Genomic DNA, 21,416 nt, shown 5'->3' with positions numbered 1-21,416 from the left:
CTAGTAACTGGGCCTGTTGTCAGTAATGTCCAAGGTAAACGTTTAGACATGAGAACTAAAACAGACAAGTTAGCTGACTCATATCCACAAGCAAGGTAGTTAATGGTGTGAAAAGGATTCACATCTCTTGACTCCCTCTTCTGTGTTTTATCCACAAAACCATTTTTAAGTCACAGGATACTTCTGAGTTTACAATGAATTTAAAGAATACATTACTACTTCTTTTCAGGACATCTATATTTACAAAGCCGAAAGAGCTTTCTCAATCTGGAAACCATTAATTAGCAGTTCTACCTACGTGAAGTAAGTAAGAAATAAGAAACAATATTTTCATGTCTACAAAGTGGAGGTTATCAGGGCAAAGAAACCTGAGATATGTGATTATGCTGCTGTCAAGTTTATACCTGTATGCAGTTAATGCAGAGGGAATTCTAGTAAAGATCCCCCTTGCCCAGCAGCACCCTGCCCCTGGCCTCCCCAGCCTCCCCACAGCCGTTCTGCCTCTGGTTCTGCACAGCCACCTCTACCTTGGTTTGGGGACAGGTAATTTGGAAGAACCAGTTATTCCATCTGCAGATCTCATGAGTTGAAATCTGCTAATAAATCCATCTTAAATGTGGCAGACAGATTATCATGAGTGTGAAGAGGCAGTTTGTAAGCTATCCGAACAGAGAGAATGGGGAAAACAATTCTGTGCAGGTCCAAACACGGTGAATTATCAGGAAAATCTTAATAGAAAGATCTGTGTCATTGTAGAACCATTTTCCCAAGCAGAATAATAGAAGATTAAAACTTTCGTGATTGGATCATCATTATATGAATGGCATGATTGTCCTAGGTATGGTATGACTACATTACTAACCCATTTTAACTCTATACAGGATTGTGCAGGACTCAGTTGTGATTTAAAATGAGCAAAACCAGGTTGTTGCCTGAAAACAACATATTTCCTCCTTGTTATCTGCTGAACTGAGGGTTCTGTCTAAGTGAGCTCATAGTTAAGGAAGTCTGCTTTGAGACCTCAAGTTCACCTGGAAAGTGTTAATTCCTTTGAAAACCAGTTCTACTTCTGTTTGTTTGGGCTGGGAAGAGGGAATGGCTAGCTGTATGATTACGTTGAGAATGAGAACATACAAAATCCAGGAAGAATGAGAGTCCACCTAACAAAGAAGGAAACACCTAGGGAGGAAACCCACAGTGTCTGAAGTCAAGAAAGAGAAAAATGAAGAAGTCAGAAAGAAAGGTACTCTGTCAGAACCATTCACTGAAGTCCCAGAAGAGTTGTGCACTAAAACATCATGTTCCTTTGAATTTAGCTATCTTTTATGAGCAACAGTTGAAAAATGAGTAGCAACTGATCTTTCACATATGTAACCTTACGACCTGACATAGGATCTTTCAGTGGGGCTGGAAAGCACGGCAGAAATTCAGCAGTTTGAAATGTGAGCACTTGGATCTTAGATTGCCCTTTTGTCACATCACAGCTCTGCTCTCAGGATTTGCATCGTGTTGGGTCTCCAGCTCACCCTCTGCACAGGGGAAAATTCCACTTTTTTTGTATGTGCAGATGTGTGTACTTCAATTGATGAGATTGTGCTACTTTATTCACATATTAATTTGTATTTCAAGACCGTCTCTTTAGTCACTCTTACTGAGCAAATACAAAGAAATCAAAAGGGGACTAGAAATTTGAATAATACAAACATCACTGATATTTCTATATTAAAAAAATGCTAATGGTTCTTTGGCTCAACTTTGCTTTTTTTTTGGGGGGGGGGAGGGTATTCAGTATTTTTTTATTCTTAGAAGCTGAATTGCCTCTTCATAAGACAAAGGAAACAGTATTCCATCTTATGAGCGAACCATCTGTGGTGGGAAATAATCCACTGTCTAGCTAGGAAAAGAAATGAGGCAGCATAATATGCACATGCCAGGGATTTACTTTCCAAGTCATTTCAGCTGAAGGAATGATAAAGCATCGCATTGCTTTCCTTTAATTTCAAAATATGTCTCATTTGAAAACAAAAACAAACAAACAAAAAAACAACTATCGAGTTTTAACAGTTTAATTTACTGTATGTGAACAGTTTATTTCTTGCTCTACTAGCTTGTTGGTGCCCCCTTGTGTTTAAAAGAACATGATAAATGTCTGTTGTATTTGTCAATCTTTTAAGACACAAGATTCCTCCTGAAGAAGAACTTAAATAACTATAACTGATCAAGGTATGGATACTAGTGCAGAAGGAAAAAAACAAACAAACAAAAAAAACCACAAACAACCCTTTTCTTAGGAATTGAAAACAGACTTTTAGCTTGCATTTCTTTTTTCAGAATAATTTTTAGATATTTTCAGATGTTTCAAAACCACTAATAAATTAAAGATATTGATAAGTTTCTAGCAACTGTATTTTTAAAAGCATTTAAACAAATGGCCAAAAACAACATTGGGATTTTTTCTCTTTATTCTGTTCAGGTATATTTTTCTCATGTATATAATCAGTGAATTAATTGATACTCTTTATTATATGATGGTGAAAGACATCTGAGGACTTGTTTTCATTATTGTAAGGCATGTGGGTTGTTGGGTGTGCAACAAGAAGAACCACCATGTCTTTCAGTCCCAGAATGAACACAAACCGATTCGGATCAGCAGGCACGCTGCCAAATCCATGTTTTGCGGGGGTCCTGGTTAATGGCAGAAAATTGTATTCATCTAGTCTGTTGTGATTTAGGAGCATAGGATGAGGCACGTCAGCAAGCCAGGAGCCAGAATAAAACTAACAGACTGTGGCATCAAGTTATTAGAAGAGCAGTGACCAGACACAGGGTAAGTGGGTGGCAACCATCCTAGCACAGTACAAGAATCCAGAAAACTTGTGAGCTGTTGAAGGAAAATCCTGTGTTTTGAAAGGAAATATTCAAAAGCTGTTTTTGACATGTTTATGAATCACCAGAATTTTTTGTACCTGCTTCCTATTTTGATCTACATAAGCAAAGAACTTCCAAAAACCTCTAAAATTCAAATTTCACCTGTGGTCAGCATGAGGCTGATTCGAATTCTGGAGGGCAGCTCACCTCTGAAAGAAAATGACTGTATCTGGTACCTCTTGGATTGCAACCCTGACAAAAATAGTATTGATCCATTAATTGCAGGCGGATGTCTGTTTGACAGTCTCGAGGATGATCTACAAAAATTCTCAAATGACATATTAACTCCTGAGTGGTGCAATTAAAGAGATTTATTAAGATTAGGTGGAGAAGGTGACATTAAAGCCAGAGAAGTGGCCTGGACGTCACACCTACTCTGATGTGTGGCAACAGCTGATCGGTGATGTTCTACCTCAGCTTAGTCATGGTGAATAAGACACCATGAGTGTACGAAGACTTACTTCTATCCCTTCTCATCCAAACCTCTCTTCTCATCACTCAGCCTAGCCCATAGTTACTGGCTCCAGTGTCACTTTGGTTTTGCTGTCCCTTCCTGACTTGCTGGACTTTCCACCCTGACTTATGCTGATGATGTTTTGAGGAGCAGCAGCGGGAAAGCACCAGACCCAGCATCGCCTGTGTGCTCTTAACACACCAGTGCGTGCTGAGGGCTGTCAGTGATGCGCTTTGTGTACAATAACAAGTGATGTGACTTTGTTACTCTTAATTATCTGCCTGGACATAGACAAGCTATCTATATTTACAGATGTATTGCTGGAAAGTATGCTGTGTTCGGTCTGACCAGGAAACAATCACTGCCGCATTATTTTATTTATATGGATTCAAAGCACAACATAAAAATGTCTATATTCTTTCTTGTATCCATTTATGTTCAAAAATATGTACATGAGCATAAGCCAGTTCTCCAAGATCAACCAAAATTCACAACAACAAAATTGACGGCCATACCTAATTAACAAGGCAAGCACTCATCTATTGCATGTGATGTTCTGTCTTGCTAAGATCTGCAAACTCTGCCCAGGATAAATGCATGTGAAAAATACTCTTCTTTAAAATTTTCCTAAATTTATTTCTCTCAGTACCTGTCCTGCAGAAACACAGAAGCTGGAGGCTGGAGAAGTGAGCACAACTGTTTCTTTAACCAGCTCATCATCCTTGATTTTTTTCATGCAGGTCCTTGGATATTTGTGTTATTGCAAATACTGGTGAATTTCTCCGAACTTGCATTTGACTCACAGCCCTGGGCTGAACCCTGAGCACGTTGTTCCCCTGTTTTCAGGGAATCTTCAGAGGGCCTGGCTAAATTCATGATTCATGTGTTTAAACCACAAGCTCCTTGGAAATAGATTGAGGATATTAAAATAGATAATGTAACCAGTTAAAACAACAACAACAAAAGCCTAGCAAACACCTGTGACCAGCAGTTGTAACTGAGTATATGTAAGTACGGAATTTAAATGTACAATTCAGTGACAGTCCTGTGTGTAATTTCAGTGCTGATGAAAGGACCTTCTAAGATCTGTATGCTACCTGGGAAATAATTGCTAGGCATAGATCAGTGAGACTTGTGCTAAGTAATTAGATTCTGAAAAAGCAGCCATATGATTGTGCATAATGTTATCCAAATATTAGTTGTACTACAACCTGGTACTATTATAACAGCTCTTAACTCATTCACGCAAGTCTTAACCTACTACTTTTAGTGAAGTGTTGCTGTAAAATAATGGTCTTAAATTACCAGTTGCCACAGCATAAAACACTCTTGTGATGGGATCAGGTACGCAGCAATGGCAGCAGCTGGGGCAGAGCTAATGGAGGCCCCAGCATCCTCCCAGCTGTAGAAGCAGCTGGGTAGAGAGGGGCAGCCCTGTTCTGCGGGAAGATGGGAGCCGTGGGAAGGAGATCAGCAGGGAACAAGGAGGCTTCTGGCTGCTTCTCCTGTGGCCCCTGGGCTGGCTGCAGGAAGGGGAAGTTGATCTGGGCTCTTGGCTGCCTGGGAGGTGAGTGCTGGGGGGCATGGGTACCGGGACTGTAGGGGCAATCTCTGTTCCTCTATGGAGTAAGCACCTCATAGAGCGTTGTGAGAGGAGCCCTGGGAGGGCAGGTGGCTGTGAGGAGGGTCTGGAAGCAGCAGCAGGTCCTTCGGGAAGCATTATCCATGATCAGATCTCTGAGCTCTCGCTGTTATTAATGTAGTGTTAAAAATGTGTCTCTTAGTGGGCTGTCAGTCTATGCAGGGTGCTACTTCTACTGCCTCTCTGCCCTGTAGATGTCTTGAATAGCACAGGAGCTATGTATGGTCTTCTAGTATCCAAGCTACTTAAAGAGCATTAGTTTGAATCACAGTTAAGTGTCTCATCGTATCTCAAAAGAAAAAACTTCGCTGCTTCCTCTACAGGTGGTGCAACCGTGGCAGGCTCACAGAAGTCAGAGTGGATCACAAATACTAAATGCATGTCAAGGGAGATGCTGGCTCCTATAAATGTAGAGTGACATGTTGAGTCACAGGTAAATATGTCACCCTTCTTCCTCTGTATGATTCAAATGGCAGTTAAGCTATGAGAGTCGCTTCTAGGAAGCAATTTTCTTCTTTTTTTTTTTTTTTTTTAAAGTTCGTAGCTTAAGACCAAAGATATTGAGGCAGGTCATAGCACGCAACTGCAGATTGCACAAAAACATTTTAGGCTGATTTTTTTGCTTTGGACTGTACACCACAAAAAGGAAAACATGAAAGATCCATGAAAATTCTTCTTAATCTTCCTATACCGGTTACCTCAAGCTTCAGTTCAAGAAGGTAATCAATAGCTGCTGTTAACTGTTAGCCACAGAGATCAAAGAGAAGGGAATGTACATTTTCATGTCCGTTACAAATGGCTATGGATCGATGGACTTGTGCTACAGAGGAAGGGATTAAGATGAGAAACTGGTGCAAGGATCATTATATGTACAGCACTAGATTTCCCCGGAAGCTTGAAACGGATGATGGAGATCTCATAAAAATGAACCAGGAAAACTCAGATCAGCAGTAGCTTGAGTCCATTTGAATCTCTCTTGGGATAGAGAGGGACTGGACCCAAAGACAAAGGGTTAAAGAAAATGGAGTGGGCTCTGCTTCGCTTCCCCACCCCTTCGGGCAGTGCAGCTGGGCTAGTGCCACAGCTGTCATAATTTCCTTCCATCAGTAGCAAGGGGAGAATTTGAGATCGACTGTGACTCACATGGTCTGAATCAAATCTTTTCCCTTGCTGTTTCTGTGAACATGGTTTACAGCATCTTCTAATTTAATTTCAAAGTCCTGGCCAGGATCTTGGGTGGTGTTGCCTCCAACTGTAAATTGCAGAGGGAAGCAGTGGGAGGTTCCTCAAACTTTTGTAAAATGACACTTGGAAACTTCAGCAGCATTAATGGGAAAACCCTGCATCTATCCATAATGGCTAAGAGTAACTAGTGCAACCTTTTCATGGGGAAATGACAAAGGGAGTCGTTCTCACATGCAGAAAGCAGTGTATTTTGTCTTAGAACTTTTTTTTTGCTCTTATGCAGAATAACTTAACTTTTCATTTTGATTACATTGTCTAAAATTGCGGGAATCAGTCATCCCAAATATATATTCTTGACTTAGGGAATGTGTGGTGACCCTGAATGTGCTTCTGCTGTTGGCACAGGCAAAAAGCTATGAAGCAGTGGATTTCTGCTACAGATGTTGTTTGATTCAGTCCTTAAATTGCATTCGGATTTGACTATATATTTGGCATACTAGATATCACCATTTACAAACTGTAGTACTGTTCTCACTCACCTTTGGCAAAATGTTAAAACAAAACAAAAAGCTGGGAGTGTTGAAGATAATATTTAATATAAGCATGTACAGAAGCACTAGGAAGATTGAGGCATTGATAAAATAATGTTTTAGCAGTATTTGCTTAATTCCAACACAACTATGCTTGACTTAAATGAGATCATAACAAATTATTTGCGTTTTAGGTACGCGAACTCTATATAAAGGCAAAGCGTTACATAGACAAGAGACTTGCCATACTCTGTCTGATCCGAGGTCCACCCAGCCCAGGACCCAGTGTCTGTCAGTGGTAAGTAGCAAGGAAAGGAGATAAGAAACAGAACATCCTTCCCCACAAATGCCTTTCCAACAACCAGGGGCTTAAGAGCTTACACAGCTGAAAATTATATCCAGACTGCTTTGTACAGTAGACACCACTGAACCTATTTTTCATGAATGTTTCACATCCTTTAGAAAAGAAAAAAAAAAAAAGGACAAAAAAAAGCTATGCTTCTGGCCACACTTGTACTGCATGAAAATCTCACAATGCTTGGCATCCATAGTTTTGCTGTATTTAATATTATTGAATAATTTATGTAATAACACTATGCACTCAATATGTTAGATGGAAAAAATACTACCTCCTGATTGTCTTAACCTTGCCACCTGCTAATTTCTCTGGGTATGCCTTAGCTTTTATAGTATGACTCATCGTTCCCCCTTTTCCGCCTTGCCTGTGATTTTAGGGCTCTCTAGAACCTCATTCTCTACCGCACCCACAGCACGTCCATTAACTTGTTTTTTTCTCATGTACGTGTGGATGACGGGCAGGGACTATGCTGTGGAGGGTGCAGAAGGCAAGGGGCAGGGGTACGCCGCTGCGGAAGCTTTTTCCACCATCATGTGATTGCACTCGCGCCATTTCGAGCGGCTGCCAGGGATGTGGGCTCTTATCTCCGGGTGCCCCAGCCGAAAGGAGAGCTGGAGCATTTCCCTGCCTTCACCGCGCGCCCCGCAAAGGTGTAAGAGAGTACACAAAAATAGTTCGGAGGCAGAGAGGGGCTGGTGGGCTGCCCTTTGGGCTGGTGGGGCTGGTGTTACACACAAGCATTTCTCCAGTGAACGAGCACCCGGAGCCTTTGCTTGTCTCCGGATCACAGGAGGTGAGAACTGAATTATTATTGTTATGAAGGTACACAGTACATTCTGCAGGAGCAAACTATAAATATTTCCAGCAAATGCACTTAATATAGGTGTGGGTGCCAAGTAGCGCTGTCTCCTTCCTAATTGTTAAGAAAGAATTTTTGTTTTATTGCATAGACAAGTAGATCCTCCTTCTCTTTGCCATCCTTCTCACAAGTACGTGTTGAGATGGCACAATGGGTTTATCACATGGTAAGGAAGAAAACTGTAGCTGGAGCCTCTGTCTCCTATCAGCCCAGCAGCCTATTTTAGCTCATGGGGCTCTTGAGAAGACAAATCTTGTTTCCTCTGCTCTCGCGCACAGTCTGAGTGGTCCCACTGCTCAGTTGTCACCTCCAGCGAAGGAGTGGTCCAACTGATGTCAGTCCAATGCCAATGTCCCCGTGCTGCACAGGGAGGAGCCAAGGGAGCCGTGGCAGGTCCATGACATGGTGTGTGGACATCTGGAGGGATGGACATCGGGCAGCCTCCATCCAGGGGCATGACTTCCCCTTTCTCCTTGTAGCGTGTCCAGCTGTGGGCTTCTCCAAAGCATTCAGAGGACCTGCTTGAGCTCCTCCATTGGAGTGGGAAGGAAAATTCTCCTGCCTGGTAGTACTGCTGGCTGTGGCAGAGCCTCTGCAACACATGGAGGTCATCCATTTCAACGCAAATCTCTGCCAGACCAGCCCAGGACCTTCTAAACTAATGGCAGGCAATCACTGTGTTTTGATTTTCAGGACACTTTTTAAACAGTAAATGATCATTCATTAACACTTAAACACCTGGAGTGAGGCGGTAGTGTTAGGTCTACTTTTTTGTTTGTTTGTTTGTTTTCCATGCATGTGGCTGAAGTATAAATTTAATTTCTGAAACACTGCTTGTCAGACTAAAACTCCCTAAACCCCGTTACTAAATGAGGTCATTGATCAGCTGGCCTGCCTTTGGCTGGGCTTGCAGTGGAGAGCAGTGGGCAGAAAAGGCCACTTTCTGATGAGGACGCAGGCTCCGTGGCTGAAGCCTGCTCTGCCGGCTCTTAGGTGTGTGTGTCCAGGCTGGGTTCCCAGCCCAGCTGTAGCCAGCGGCTGCTGACAGAGCCTGGGATCATTGCAAGATAGGATGCTGGAATCCGGCATTGTTTCCAGCTTTCTTTGTGTTTCACGTTCATAAGACAAATATATATGTTGGGCTTGTGCCCACGTTTGGTTCTGCTGCAAATCTCCGTCCAAAATAAATTAATTGTAAGCAAAGGAAAAAGAGCACTCTCTCGAATGCCTTTGATCTCCAGTTAAGCAAGCCAGTAAGTGAGGCTTCATACAACACAATCCACTCATCCGCTCTTCTGCTAATAATAAAATGAGTAAAGCACATTTTAAAAATAGTCTAAATCCATACTTTCTCAAAAAAGCACAAAAGTTAAGAAGGAGTAAAAAGATATGAAATCTAGACTAAAAGCATCCTGGCTTGGCTTCAAAGCCTCTGGGGATTATAGCCCATGAAGAAGAAATCTATACATGTAAATTCCCTTGTTTATGTGTTTATCTCAGTGTGTTTTCTACCTGTCGTGTCAAATCTCCAACATCACCAGGAAAGATTCTTTTACAACTTGAAAAATGCAGTCCCATGGAGATACTGAAGCCACAACCTGCTATGTTTTGGGTAACAAAGGAGAGTAGAGAGTGGGTTGATGACTGCAACCTAAGCAGGAGCCGTGTCTGGTCCCAGTTGTGCAGCAGGGAGCCACATGCCCTGCACAGTCCCCCAGGGGCTCCTTCCCCAGCAAGGCAAGAGGAGGTTGCTTGGCCCCACAGCTCTCTTGTAGTCCGGGTCAGAGAACCACCAGCAAGATGTGGCTTCTGGGGCTGCCCCAGGAAGCGGGAGCACAGCCCTGAGAGAAGCCAAGAGGTTTGTGCCCTGGGAGATGAAGAGGTCTGGGATCCTGTTCTCCCGGTCCTGTGCAAATCCTGTGGCCATCCAGCCGAAGGTGTAAAAAGTGAGTGGCAGCTATTCTACACCCCGCACTTAAAAATAAATAAGTAAATGAATAAATGAAGAAGAGGTGGTATTTTGTGAGGTCCTAAGTTTGCTGGTGTGTACCATGATATTCCCAACACCCCTTGCACACTGGGCCTGGGGAGGGGAGGCAGCTGGATGCTGCCAGCAGGCACTGTCCCCCCGGGAAACGTGTCCCGTGTGGCTGTTTGAGCGTGGACAGACGGAGGTGAATGCCAGCACACGCGGGGCAGGGGGAAGGGGCGCGGGGGTGAGCTGGGGAGAGACCCAGCTGCGCCTTGGGCGGGGGGAGACCTGTCAGCGTGGCAGCCCCAAATGACGGCATCTCTTTGGCAGGACACCGAGCCATACTTTTTTTCCCCCTCTTTTCTCTAACAGCAAAGCGCACGAGGTTTTACCACGGTAACAAACGGGCCGGTGCGGGCGAACCCAGCTCCGCTTCAGGCAGCGCAGGGCCACGGGGCTCAGCCCCGGGGACTCCCCAGCGCCGCGCCCGGGGCGCGCTGACCTTTGGCGGCCGCGCTGCCCCCGCCCGGCCGCAGCAGCAGCAGCAGGAGCACGACCAGCACCGGCAGCACCGCCAGCAGCTGCCGCCGTCGCTCCGGCGCCCGGTGCCCAAGGTCAGGGCGGCACCGGCGGCCGCTCAGCAGGTAGGCGCGGAGCCCTGCGCGGGCGGAGCAGGGGAGGCAGCGCGGCGGCGGCGTGAGGCGGGGTGCCGGAGGGCTGGAGGCCGGCCGGAGGGCTGGAGGGCCGGCTGGAGGGCCGGCCGGCTCCCTCCCCGCCGCTCCCACCCCGCGGAGGGCCGCGCCGCACTCCCGCCGCCCGTATTTAAAGGCGGCCGGGGGGCGCTGCGCCCTGCGGTGCCGCTCGGCGGGGTAGCGAGCCCTGCCCGCAAAAAGAGAGGGAGGGGGGAGGAAAGGGGGGGAAAAAAATAGAGGGAGGAGGAGGAGGAGGAGGGAGCCTGGGAAGTTGAGTTTGGTACCAAGCGGCAGCTGGGCTGTGGGGCTCGGCGGGCGATGGATAAGGATGAGATCCACCTGCGCAGGCTGCCGGCCGCCGCGCCCTGGGGACCACGTAAGTCCGCGGCGGGGACGGGGTGCGGGGGGCCCGTGGGGAATGGGACGCCCCGCTGCCCATCTCTCGGCAGCCTTTCGGCAGGGAGCGGGGGTTACAAATCCTGGAGTAACCTCCGCCAAGTAGCAGGGAAATAAGATAGCTGTCTCCCCGCCCCGACCCCTCAAAGCGTAGAACGGCATAAAGTCCCCTTTACCTACATTCATGTAGCAATTAAAAGCTCATCTGGCCCCGGGATGCCAGTCTAATTATGAAAAACTGCTGGGATGCGAAGTAGATGAGATAAATCCTCGATTCGATGATTGCTCTTAATTCACGCTGTGCTGTGGAAGACCAGCAAAGAAAGGTCTTACCAACTGAAACAGGTCTGTCTCAGGTTGTCAGTAATGTTTTTACAGAACTGGCTAAATCGTGTATCTCTATCATTAACTAATGTGTGCAGCAAAATAAATTATATATATTGGAAAGGGAAAATACATTCCTTGGCTGAGAAGTTACAGAATGTTTAGAGCCAAAGAGCAGATCATTTAAATGGTAGGGGGTGGGAATTTCCTTGGCTTCCCTCTAGAAATAAATCACAGCTCGGTGTCTGCGTGCATGCATGTGCACCCACATATGCATTTATATAAAATCTTCACGCGCATTGGAACACAGATTTTTACAAGCACTATTTACTGAACACATTTTTCTACTAGTTTAGAGACTATAAAACTAGAACTGAGATGCTAACCAGGAACGTGCCGTAACACACTTGATTATCCAGCTGAATTGTATACAAATGAAGTAAATTTAGCATGGCACCATTTATAAATTCCATGCTTTACAATCAAAATTCCAAATCTAACTATTTGCAGCTAAGAATAGCACGGGGAGCCCTTTTCTTTACTCCCTCTTTTTTGGATTCCCATGAAAACCGTTATCCTAGAGTCTACTCATTAAATGGCCAAATATTTAACTGGAGTTCAGCCCACTTCTAAAAGAAATGCTGTACACTCATCAAACCGTAGGGTAGCCAGAGTGCTCAGAATGAAAAGAGAACTATTTCTTTAATGTCTGACATGAAACAGCTGGGCTTTGTATCTCGATACCGGGGATGGGGTTTCTGACTGCCACTGCCTGTCCCGTGTTAACATATTAGTTAAATTAAGGAGTTGGAACTCTTCAAAGCTGACCATGGGGTATATTCTGAAATTGAGAGCCGGGAAAGCCTGAGGTGCTGAGGTGTTATCGCAGTACATTAACGGAGGTATGAGCAAGAGGGCTGAAAGATAGAAATGGCACTAGAAAGCTCTACCATTACTTGTGGGGCAGGTGGCAATTTATCATGAGGCAATCACGGCGATAGGGTGGGAGTCCTGAGAAGTTGTTGGAGTGGCGTTTTATCTGTGAGAAACTTTACAGAATGGTTTGCAGTGACATTCTCTATTTAATTTACTGAATCACCTATTAGCAGCACAAACACTGTGTACCAGCTTCGTTAGTAAGTTCAAGGAGCGTGTTCTTGGAAGCGTGTATTTGTTTTTCTGTTGATAACTTATCCAAAAAAGCTTGTTTGTAAAAGCCATTTATAAGATGAAACTCCTGTCTAATTACATAATGGATCCATGCAGTGCAGCATGATCAATTAGTCCCAGCTAGTTCTTGGGCAAATTTTGCATGTATTGCCAGAGAGGCATGTGTACACCCATCCTTGATGTTTTTACATGGTCTTTATACTCAGAAAGCCCTGCTGCAGACAGCTGAGGAAACCTGACGGAACGAGGAGTTGGGGAAAAGCTGGAGTCAATGCGAGGGTGACAGAAGAGAGGAAGGTGAAGGGGAGTCTATAGCCCCCTTACTCTGGGTAAATACTTGGAATTAGCTACAGCCAAAACACTGTTTTGCGTTTCTCTAGCAATAAGTTGGCCAAAGTAACATCGGTACGTTATTTTTGGCTCTATTGGTGGCATGAAAGGGTAGGTGTGCTCGGCTACATCCCTGCCCTGGAGACCCAGACATCACAGCTGATGTCTCCCAGCTTTTTTGATGCTAGTTCCTTCCTCACGTCCTGGGTCAGGGAGTATGTGTGATGACAAAGGGGCCAGGGTCAGAATTGGGGTGGGCTGGGAAAAGGTACCAACGTGCTGGCTGCTGGAAGGGCCACGGAGATAGCCTGTTGGTTCAGGGAGGGTGCGGAGGCGCTGGGACTGGTGCTCACGACATAGCGTGGCATCAGCAGGCGTGTCTTTGCCCCCTGCATTTCAGCAGTTAAAAATTCCCCAAGCGAACACCTGGCCCCTTTGAAAAACAATGGGATTTTTTATGTAGTCACGCTACTGTCCCAAAAACTGAAGTGTTTTCCTCTTTTTTCTTTGTGAGACATCACTCACCTCTGAGCAGGGACTTCCAGCACAGCTCCATAGCTTCTACTATGCATCGCCCAGCTTCCTGTGGTAGCACTGCAGCTATTTCCATTACCAGTGAAAATGATGAAGCATGTTAAGCTAATAATTAATCAGAGATGACAAGGGACTAATAACCGTATTGATTTAATTAGGACTTCTTTTCTAGCTCTGTAACTCGCAGTCACGCACATCATTAACTTAATATTTTAATTTGTAGTAATAACTTATTAATTTCTGCAGATGAGCGCAGGCGCTGGGGAGGTCACGCTTGTGTGGTTGGGATGTGCAGTGTGCTGCCAAAGTAGGGTGCCAAAACAGAAGGCAGGAGAGTGACCCTGGGAAGTAAGTGTTTATTGGCATTGAGAAGGGAAAAATGTCCCTTTTGACTTTAATTGTACCCTTTGGCTTTTGGTGATTTTGAGAAAAGGAAATGCTTGGGTATGTGCTGCGGTTGGAAAATCCGGTTTGCCCTAAATTAGCTGCACTTTGGGGAGAGGGAAGAGCGGAGGGGACTGGTGGACAGGACAGCTTTCAGGACTTTACTGTGTGAAAAGCTGAGGGGTGCTGAACTTGTTCATCTCTGGCCCCCGTTTTAGTGTTAGTAGGGACGCGCAGCATCCGCTGGGGCACACTTGGCATCTTTCACAGTTGGGTCCCCAGCAAGCCACCCTCTGGCCACCGCCCAGGAGGCAGCACTAAATACCTGGCTGTCCTGTGCCGCGCAGCTTTGTGGGGAGGGCTCCAGAGAGCCTTTGCAGGGGGCTCAGCACCCTGCTCCTGGTGCTGAGGCACATGTCCGTCCCCTCACTGCACTGTCAAAGGACTGAGCCCTGTGTGCTGGCTCCGTCTGCTGCAGCGGGGTGAGGAGATCCAGGCAGGCACTGAGAGGCTTTGGAGGAGAGGCTGCCCAAAGCACCCAGCCCCATCCTTCGGCACGGCGCTGGGAGTCTGGAGCGCTTCACTTCACGTAGTTAGGTCACTGTACAGGTGAACCATCAGCCCGGTGAGATCCATGAACAGAAGCCACCGTTTCTTTTCTTATTTCTTGGGATTGATGTCAGGGATTCTGATAAAGTACCTCAGCACACACCATTGTGTTTTAGTACATGAGCCCAGTTAGGTGTGAAATAGTTCTGCTTGCTTCCAGAGGTTACAGAGCAACTCCTCTGGGGACAGAGGGTGCTAGTAAGGGATTATTTGCCTTCCCAACCTCATCCACGTTTGCTGTGAGGCTTCACATTACGGCAGGGCTCGCAGCTCCCTCGCAGGCAGAGCTGACCCCCAGGAGCGGCGGCACAAGTGGTGGCTTTGGGGATTGGGCAGCCTGTGTCCTGCGGTGGGACCCCTCACACCGCTAGGCTCAGCGGTGTTAAGTCACCCCATGCCAGCTGCTGGATCGAAGTCATGGGGCGGGGTGATGTCAGTGGTGGTGCGCAGCTTTTTTATGGTACTTTGAAGAGCAAAAAGACAGCGGTGCCTCGGTTGTCGCCATGAGGTAATTTATGGCCCACGCAGGCCTGTTAGAGACCGCTGACCTGCCCTGCAGGCACAGGAAGCAAAGCTGCCCGTGCTGAGCTGCATTAGTCACAGCCCCCAGCCCGTGTGCTGCCAAGGGAAGCAGATTTTTATTTATTTGGCTTAGCCTTTGGTTTCCTATCCCTCGCCCCTTTGCTTCTGAGAGCAGTGCTGCATCCCGGTGGGAGGCCAGCCCGTCCCCGTGCCCCTTTGCCTTCCTCCAGCCGCTATCTGAGGACAGCTGAGCTGTGTCTCCGACGGCATCCCTGCTCCTTGCTCGCCCCGTGTCCTGCTCTGCCACGCCAACTTGCTTTGCTGCCTGTGGTGGCTTGTCCTCAGAGCTGCACTGCCCACACTGCTGCCCCATGTGCCGCTGTTTTCCCTCTTCTTCCAGATCCCCCAGTTCCCCTCTTGGAGCCTTCCCCTGGCAGTCTGTTCTTCCAGACACTACAAAAACTATTTCCAGACTTGACCTGATGAAATGATAGCAGTACCACTAGATCCCACGCCATCTCCTTGCAGTATCTTTGCCTGCTTGCCTTATCTGCATACCTGATTTGTTTTTGGCAGCTCTGCGTCTGTGCTAGAGCCGGTTTGTGCGTTCTTACTCCTATGAGAGGAATATTAATAATATACTTAATCACTGAATTTGTCCTTTCAGACTGCAGTCCAGAAAACGCAACCTTTTTTTTTTTTTGGTAAACTGGCATGCACCTATGAGTTTTTATGCATGATTGTAAGTGCTCTGAGGGAGTTTTAAAATACAAAATCTGTTATGAAAAGGTTAAGTAGTTTGCAGCTATTAACTGCTCTTTTTACATTTTATAAACTATTTAACTTGTATCTTGGCATCAGTGGTTACAAGTTCCATGCTTCTGGTTCCTGGTCCTGCTGTCTCACCTCACCCGCTATTTGTATCCTGTTTAGGGGGAAACTTGATGAGCATACAGAGAAGGAGAAAGAACTTTGTTTTCTAAACACATTGCAAATATTTGTTGCCTCTTGTACATCTTCATTGACGTCAGCTGATGTCCTGCTTGCAGAACAAACTTGGAATATGCAGTAGGCATCTGTGTGTTGATAAGGAAGGTTCAGCATGGAAAACTGTCCAGGGAAAGAAAAACACATTTTACAGCACTCAGTTATTAAAAATAAATAAATAAATAAGGCTGGCAATTGAATTACGTTTCCAGTGCAGATTCAGGATGCATTTTGAAAAAGTAAATAGGGAAAGTGAGCAGTTACTGACTTCAGCAACATCCTGGAGGTGAAAGTCATGAACACTGAGTCTTCTGAGCTCACTTGAGAACTCTTCTTTTTAAACGTGATGCTGTGGGAGTTTGGCAGTTGCTCTAAAGACGAGTAACAGGAGCCAAGGTGGAAGTTCTGGGGTGAAGGAAGCATCACTCAAAATTTTAGGGTTTTACTCTTTGACGTAAGAAAAGTGGCTGAAGGGGGTCCAGTGCAGTGTTAACAGTCAAAGAAAAAAACTGTGCTGTTATTTATGTCTGCTCATTTGTAGTATAGCATCTTGGCTGGCGATGTACCGCAAGATATGTCAATGAGTGTGCTTTGCGATTCTTCCCGGATTTTGGCAGGCAGGGATTCAAAATATGGTATGACTTTATGCTTCTGGTATGATTGCCCAGAAGAAATCTACTGCAGACTGAAAAAGATGGAAGCTTTTATGCAAATACCATTAAATTCATCTTGCTGTGTTGCCGCACTATTGTCTTGAAAAGGTTTTGTACTGATGTATGCATGCTATTTTGGCAGCCCAGCAATAGGAGGATAAAGAAGGGTTGTGTGGGCGTACTGCATTTGCTGCTAGGTTTTTTGGAGTCGAGCATCCAGCTCTACATTAAATCATATATTTGTTTTTGTTTAGCATTGGCATGGTCTACTTCTATGGAGAAACTGGTCCAAGGCTCGAGACCTATTCCCTTGTGTTTAATTTTGTGTGGATGTTGTTGATGGATGGCGTGACTTTAGTAGTTTGGGATGTACTGGGGGGTACCACGGTGTGTCCAATGGGAGTTACCAGCTGTGGAACCACTGGAAGGACAAGATGAACCAGACCATGTCCGAGCAGCCGTACTGTGTGCGGCGGAGGCGTCCATTCCCCAGGCTTGCTAGTGGAAACTACTACATGATTGTCTGTATCCTGTGTTCTCTGGCACCGGCTCTGAGCCTGGTCTAAAGAAGGAAAATGTCTTTCTGTGTGTAGTCTGAACACTGGTATGTGGTCAGCAAACCTCATCCAGATGCTTGTATCTTGCTGCATACTTTTGAATGTTCTTTTTTTGATGAATGGCAAGAACAGGTTTCTAAAAATAAATTAATGGTTTTCCCTTTTTACTTCCTGTGACTTAATATACTTTATTTATCTATATAGCTACTAGTCATCATCATTCTTCAGCTCGCAGGAGTATAAACAGAGATGAGCCTACGACACAAATGAGGACGTGGGGCCAGGTTTCCTAGGTTCCCAGCCAGGTACAGGAGCTGCAGCTGCAGCCCGGGGACAGAGCGGGCTGGCCCTGGGCTGATGCCGCAGGGCTCTTGCGGGAAGTGGGCAGCAGTGAGGTGAGACACTGCCTAAAGCAATAAAACCCGAGTGAGACTCCAGTTTATTACCCCAGCACTGCCTCTGCTGTCGATCAGGCCGGCATCCAAACCAATGGTTACTTGTCACTTAATCAGCTTGAGCAACGTACTTTAAATTTAGTCTCCTAGGGCATGTAGTCAATTCATCATGCTGCTGATACCGTGTCCCAAACAAATCACACACTTCCATCAAACAGATCTGAAAGTCAATTAATGTTATTGGGGTTTTTGGGAAATGATCTCCTTTCTGTGGTGATTGCCTACTAAAACCGAAGGCCGCTCTGTGCTATGGTAACTGTCCTGGTTTCAGTTAGGACAGAGTTAATTTTCCTCCTAGTAGCTGGTAGGGTGCTATGTTTTGGATTAGGATGAGAAGAGTGCTGATAACATGCTGATGTTTTAATTGTTGCAGAGCAGTGCTTACACCAAGCCAAGGACTTTTCAGCTTCTCGCTCTGTCCTGCCAGTGGGTAGCCTAGGGATGCAGCAGGAGCTGGGAGGGGACAGACCCAGGACAGCTGACCCAAACTGGCCAAAGGGGTATTCCATACCATCTGACGTCATGCTGAACAATATATAGGGGTGGCTAGCTGGGGTGAGGGGCCGGCTGCTCGGGGATAGGCTGGGCATTGGTCAACAGGTGGTGAGCAATTGCAGTGTGCATCACTTGTTTCGTACACATTATTATTAGTAATAATATTATTATTATTAATATTGTTATTATTATTTTCCTGTCTTAATAAATTGTCTTTATCTCAACTCACAGGCTTCACTTTCCCATTTCTCTCCCCCGTCCCAGAGAGGGAGGGGTGAGGGTGAGCAAACGGCTGTGTGGTGTTTAGCTGCTGGCCGGGTTAAACCACAACAGTAACATAACACAGTAATTTTGTTTACTTGTGAGAAATTGCAGTATCTCACTACATATATATATATATATGATCACTACTGTATATAAAACATGCTGAGCATCATCTTCCTTCCCAGAAAATAGTTTGGGTGTGCCTCTCTTTGTTGCAAAGCAGCACATCTCTATGCTTTAGTGTATGTTAAATAGCAAAGACACCTTGTGAGGTATACAGGACAACTTCAATCTGTGCTGTCTTGAAGTTGTGTGTATACACGTACCGCAGTGTGTAGGTATGGCTAATAGGACTGACTTGGTGTGCTGCGCAAGAAGTGCACTTGCTAGCAGGCCGAATAATGCAGGGTGAATGTCAAAATATTCCACTTTTATTCTCTTTTATCAGAATGACTGGTTGTACAGAGAATGTGAATCTAGTAAGTGTTCATTTTCATTTCAGATGATTAAATACATTCAGTTCAGCTCTACTCAAAGTCCATGCAGCATAATGGGATGCAACATTTGACCTTCTGTGTAGTAGAAAAGAACATTTCCCCTCCTTCACTCCCCTGCTCTTCCTCCCCCCACCCCCCCATGTATCTTTTCTGATCTTGCCAATACATGCATTTTTCACATTTTCGTATGTACTGTATGTCTGTATTGCTTCTTATGGGTAGTTTTGCGTCCTTCCCTTCTCTCCTCTTCAGTAACCATGCTTATCTAGCTTCACCCACTACTGCCCTTGGATTCGCTGTGGGACTGCTTGCTGAACGTGAAAGCTTCTCTGGGAACTGTTATGTGGGACATTGCCAAAGCTTTCTGTGCATCTCTCTTAACTGTTAATTGAAAGGACATAAAGCTTCAGAAAACAGCAAGCTTCCCCCTGGATCCATGTTTGCAGTTCCTCTGAGTTAAACCAAAGTGTTTCATAAGAAGACGGGGGCTCTGAGCAGCCTGGTCTATTGGAAGGTGTCCCTGGCCATGGCAGGGGGGTTGGAACTGGATCACTTTTTGGGTCCCATCCAGCCCAAACCATTCTGTGATTCTGTCAGTACTGAGTCCAGAGTACTCTGCTGCAAGGTCACAAGTTTCTAGGGATATGGGCATCAGAGCAGGGTTGTGTTTGTCAGCTCCTTGAGTCCGCGTGTGAACAGTCCGCCAGGGTTTAGCATTGACACTGGTGGGGGCATGGATTTGAAGTGTTATTTTGAAGTGTATATTTCTCTTTACAATTGCTGTCAATAACCCCTTTGGCAGATAGCTAAGACTGGCTAAAAGGCCAGAGAGAACAGCATCAGGTACATTATGAGATCATACCTCAACTACAAGGACAACTACTGTGGGCTGGTATTTCAAATTCAGTCACTTTGTAGAAATATTTCATTCTGCGTGCCCCAAGATACAAGAGGACATTTGGGCTCTCAGAATAGGAACAGATCCTGTTTCTGAACAATTGTGAGGGAGGATGTTCAGCATGTCCTCCTTTAGCTCACGTGGTAGGGAAGCCAGGCTGAGAGGCAAAGGCTGCACACAGACACCCTGTCCTAGCGCTTTCGTATGTCCTTTAGAAGTGCAAAGTATTTCTTTACCCACTGATCTTAAAGGACTCCGTAACCTTCAGTGAGCCTTCGGGAGAGCCTGTCGCCTCCTTTCTTATTGCTTTCATTTGCTGTGGCAGAACTTTTGTTATATGCCAGGAAAGAGTATGTTGAATTTAGGGGTTTGGCAGGTATCAAAAAACAAGAATAGTCGTTTTAGTTCACTTGACATGGACTCAGCTGAGAGAAATAATGCTTGCCCAGGACACAGCCATGTGCGTTGTGTGGGTGGGAATGGAAGAAATGGAGCACCGTGGGTCTGCCCGGATCAAACGGGGTCAGATTGTCCTGGGTGCTCCTATGCTAAGAACTGGATTTTAGTCTATCAGGCTGTGCTTGGTCACTCTGCTGTTTGCTTTGCAGGGGGCTGCTGAGTGTCAGCCTAGATAAAATAATCTAATTTTTAAACATGGAGTCTAGAGCTTTCCTTCAAGAATGAATGACTAAGAGTCTAAGGTCATTAGTGGCCAGAGAAATCACGCACATCAGTGGCATTCTTACATGGCCGTAATAGCCTGTCTTTTGTGTGCTGCAGTTACAGTATTATTAATTAAATATGAGCGATTTAAGTTTATTTGGCAATATAACTGAGTAGTTGGATAATAACAAAACCCATGTACTGATTACCAATGGAAGCAGAAATAGATTTAGTTTAGATTTTAAACATCCTGGTATCGTACCAGAGGCATAGAAATCAAATCTGAGCCTTTTAAAGCTAATAGTTTCTAAATGGCAGATGAATTAATTTATTTTCTAAACTTTCTCCTTGTAGCATCTTGTTAACAAACTTCCAGTTAAAACAGCAAGACTCGTTTCCAAAACAACATCTTTGTTGTCTTTATAATAGAAATTAATGAAAGCTTTCCCCTTTCTCTTTCTCTTCGGTATATTTTCTCAGAATAGTTTGTAGGGGCTATATCCTGCAATTTGCTGTGCCCTCTGGCCCTCAGCCAGTGAAGCACTTAAGCGTACAAATAGCCCTGGTTTTGGTGGAAAGCAGGCAACTGAAAGACCCTCCTGCATGTCCCGATGGCATCTGCGCCCCTGGATTCTTGAGGGAAATCTGCATTATGCTTGCCACTCTGCATGGTGTTTTCTCCACCAACCAGTAGCAATATTTTATCATACAGTCCTGCCTCTTTGTTCAGTCATCTCTCTAAGGGATTTCAACAATTACTTAGCTGAAGAAAGACATGGAAGATCTTCAAAGGTTGAGCACGGCGAAGCACAGGGCCCTTTGCCTCTCAGGGAGCTTCTCATGAGCTCTGCTCTAGGCCTCAGGAGCTTTGCTGTTCATCTTCATTTTGGAAGGGAGGAGGGGTAGTTGTGGAGTGCAGTATCTCACTTGTTATGGCAATAAATCTTTAAAGTAAAATCCAGTCGAAGCAGTTCTTGGGAGCTTGCAATTGATTCCAGTCCAGCAATTACTCTGTATTGACTGGCTTGAGCACGCACTCTGTCAGCAGCAAGAATTTT

At 45.4% G+C, this 21,416-nt stretch overlaps 1 protein-coding gene and 1 long non-coding RNA gene across 2 annotated transcripts in view; both read left to right on the top strand.

Annotated features, from left to right (window-relative positions):
* Nucleotides 1–4,128: 4,128 nt before the first annotated feature.
* On the top strand, nt 4,129–8,541 carry LOC118250791 (uncharacterized). The gene is made up of 4 exons (XR_004779534.2): nt 4,129–4,389; nt 5,348–5,457; nt 6,934–7,037; nt 8,436–8,541. It is a non-coding gene; the product is annotated as an uncharacterized LOC118250791 (long non-coding RNA).
* Nucleotides 8,542–10,876: 2,335 nt separating this feature from the next.
* Nucleotides 10,877–21,416, top strand: part of ANO1 (anoctamin 1) — a 77,348-nt gene continuing 66,808 nt past the window's right edge. The window contains exon 1 of the mRNA XM_035552125.2: nt 10,877–10,996. Within this exon, the coding sequence (XP_035408018.1) occupies nt 10,939–10,996 (58 nt within the window). The 5' untranslated portion in view covers nt 10,877–10,938. The remainder of the gene's footprint in view (nt 10,997–21,416) is intronic.

Source organism: Cygnus atratus, chromosome 5 (assembly GCF_013377495.2).
Source record: "Cygnus atratus isolate AKBS03 ecotype Queensland, Australia chromosome 5, CAtr_DNAZoo_HiC_assembly, whole genome shotgun sequence".
NCBI lineage: Eukaryota > Metazoa > Chordata > Aves > Anseriformes > Anatidae > Cygnus > Cygnus atratus.
The sequence above is the reverse complement of the archived record's forward strand: the minus strand, read 5'-3'. Positions and strand labels throughout refer to the sequence as shown.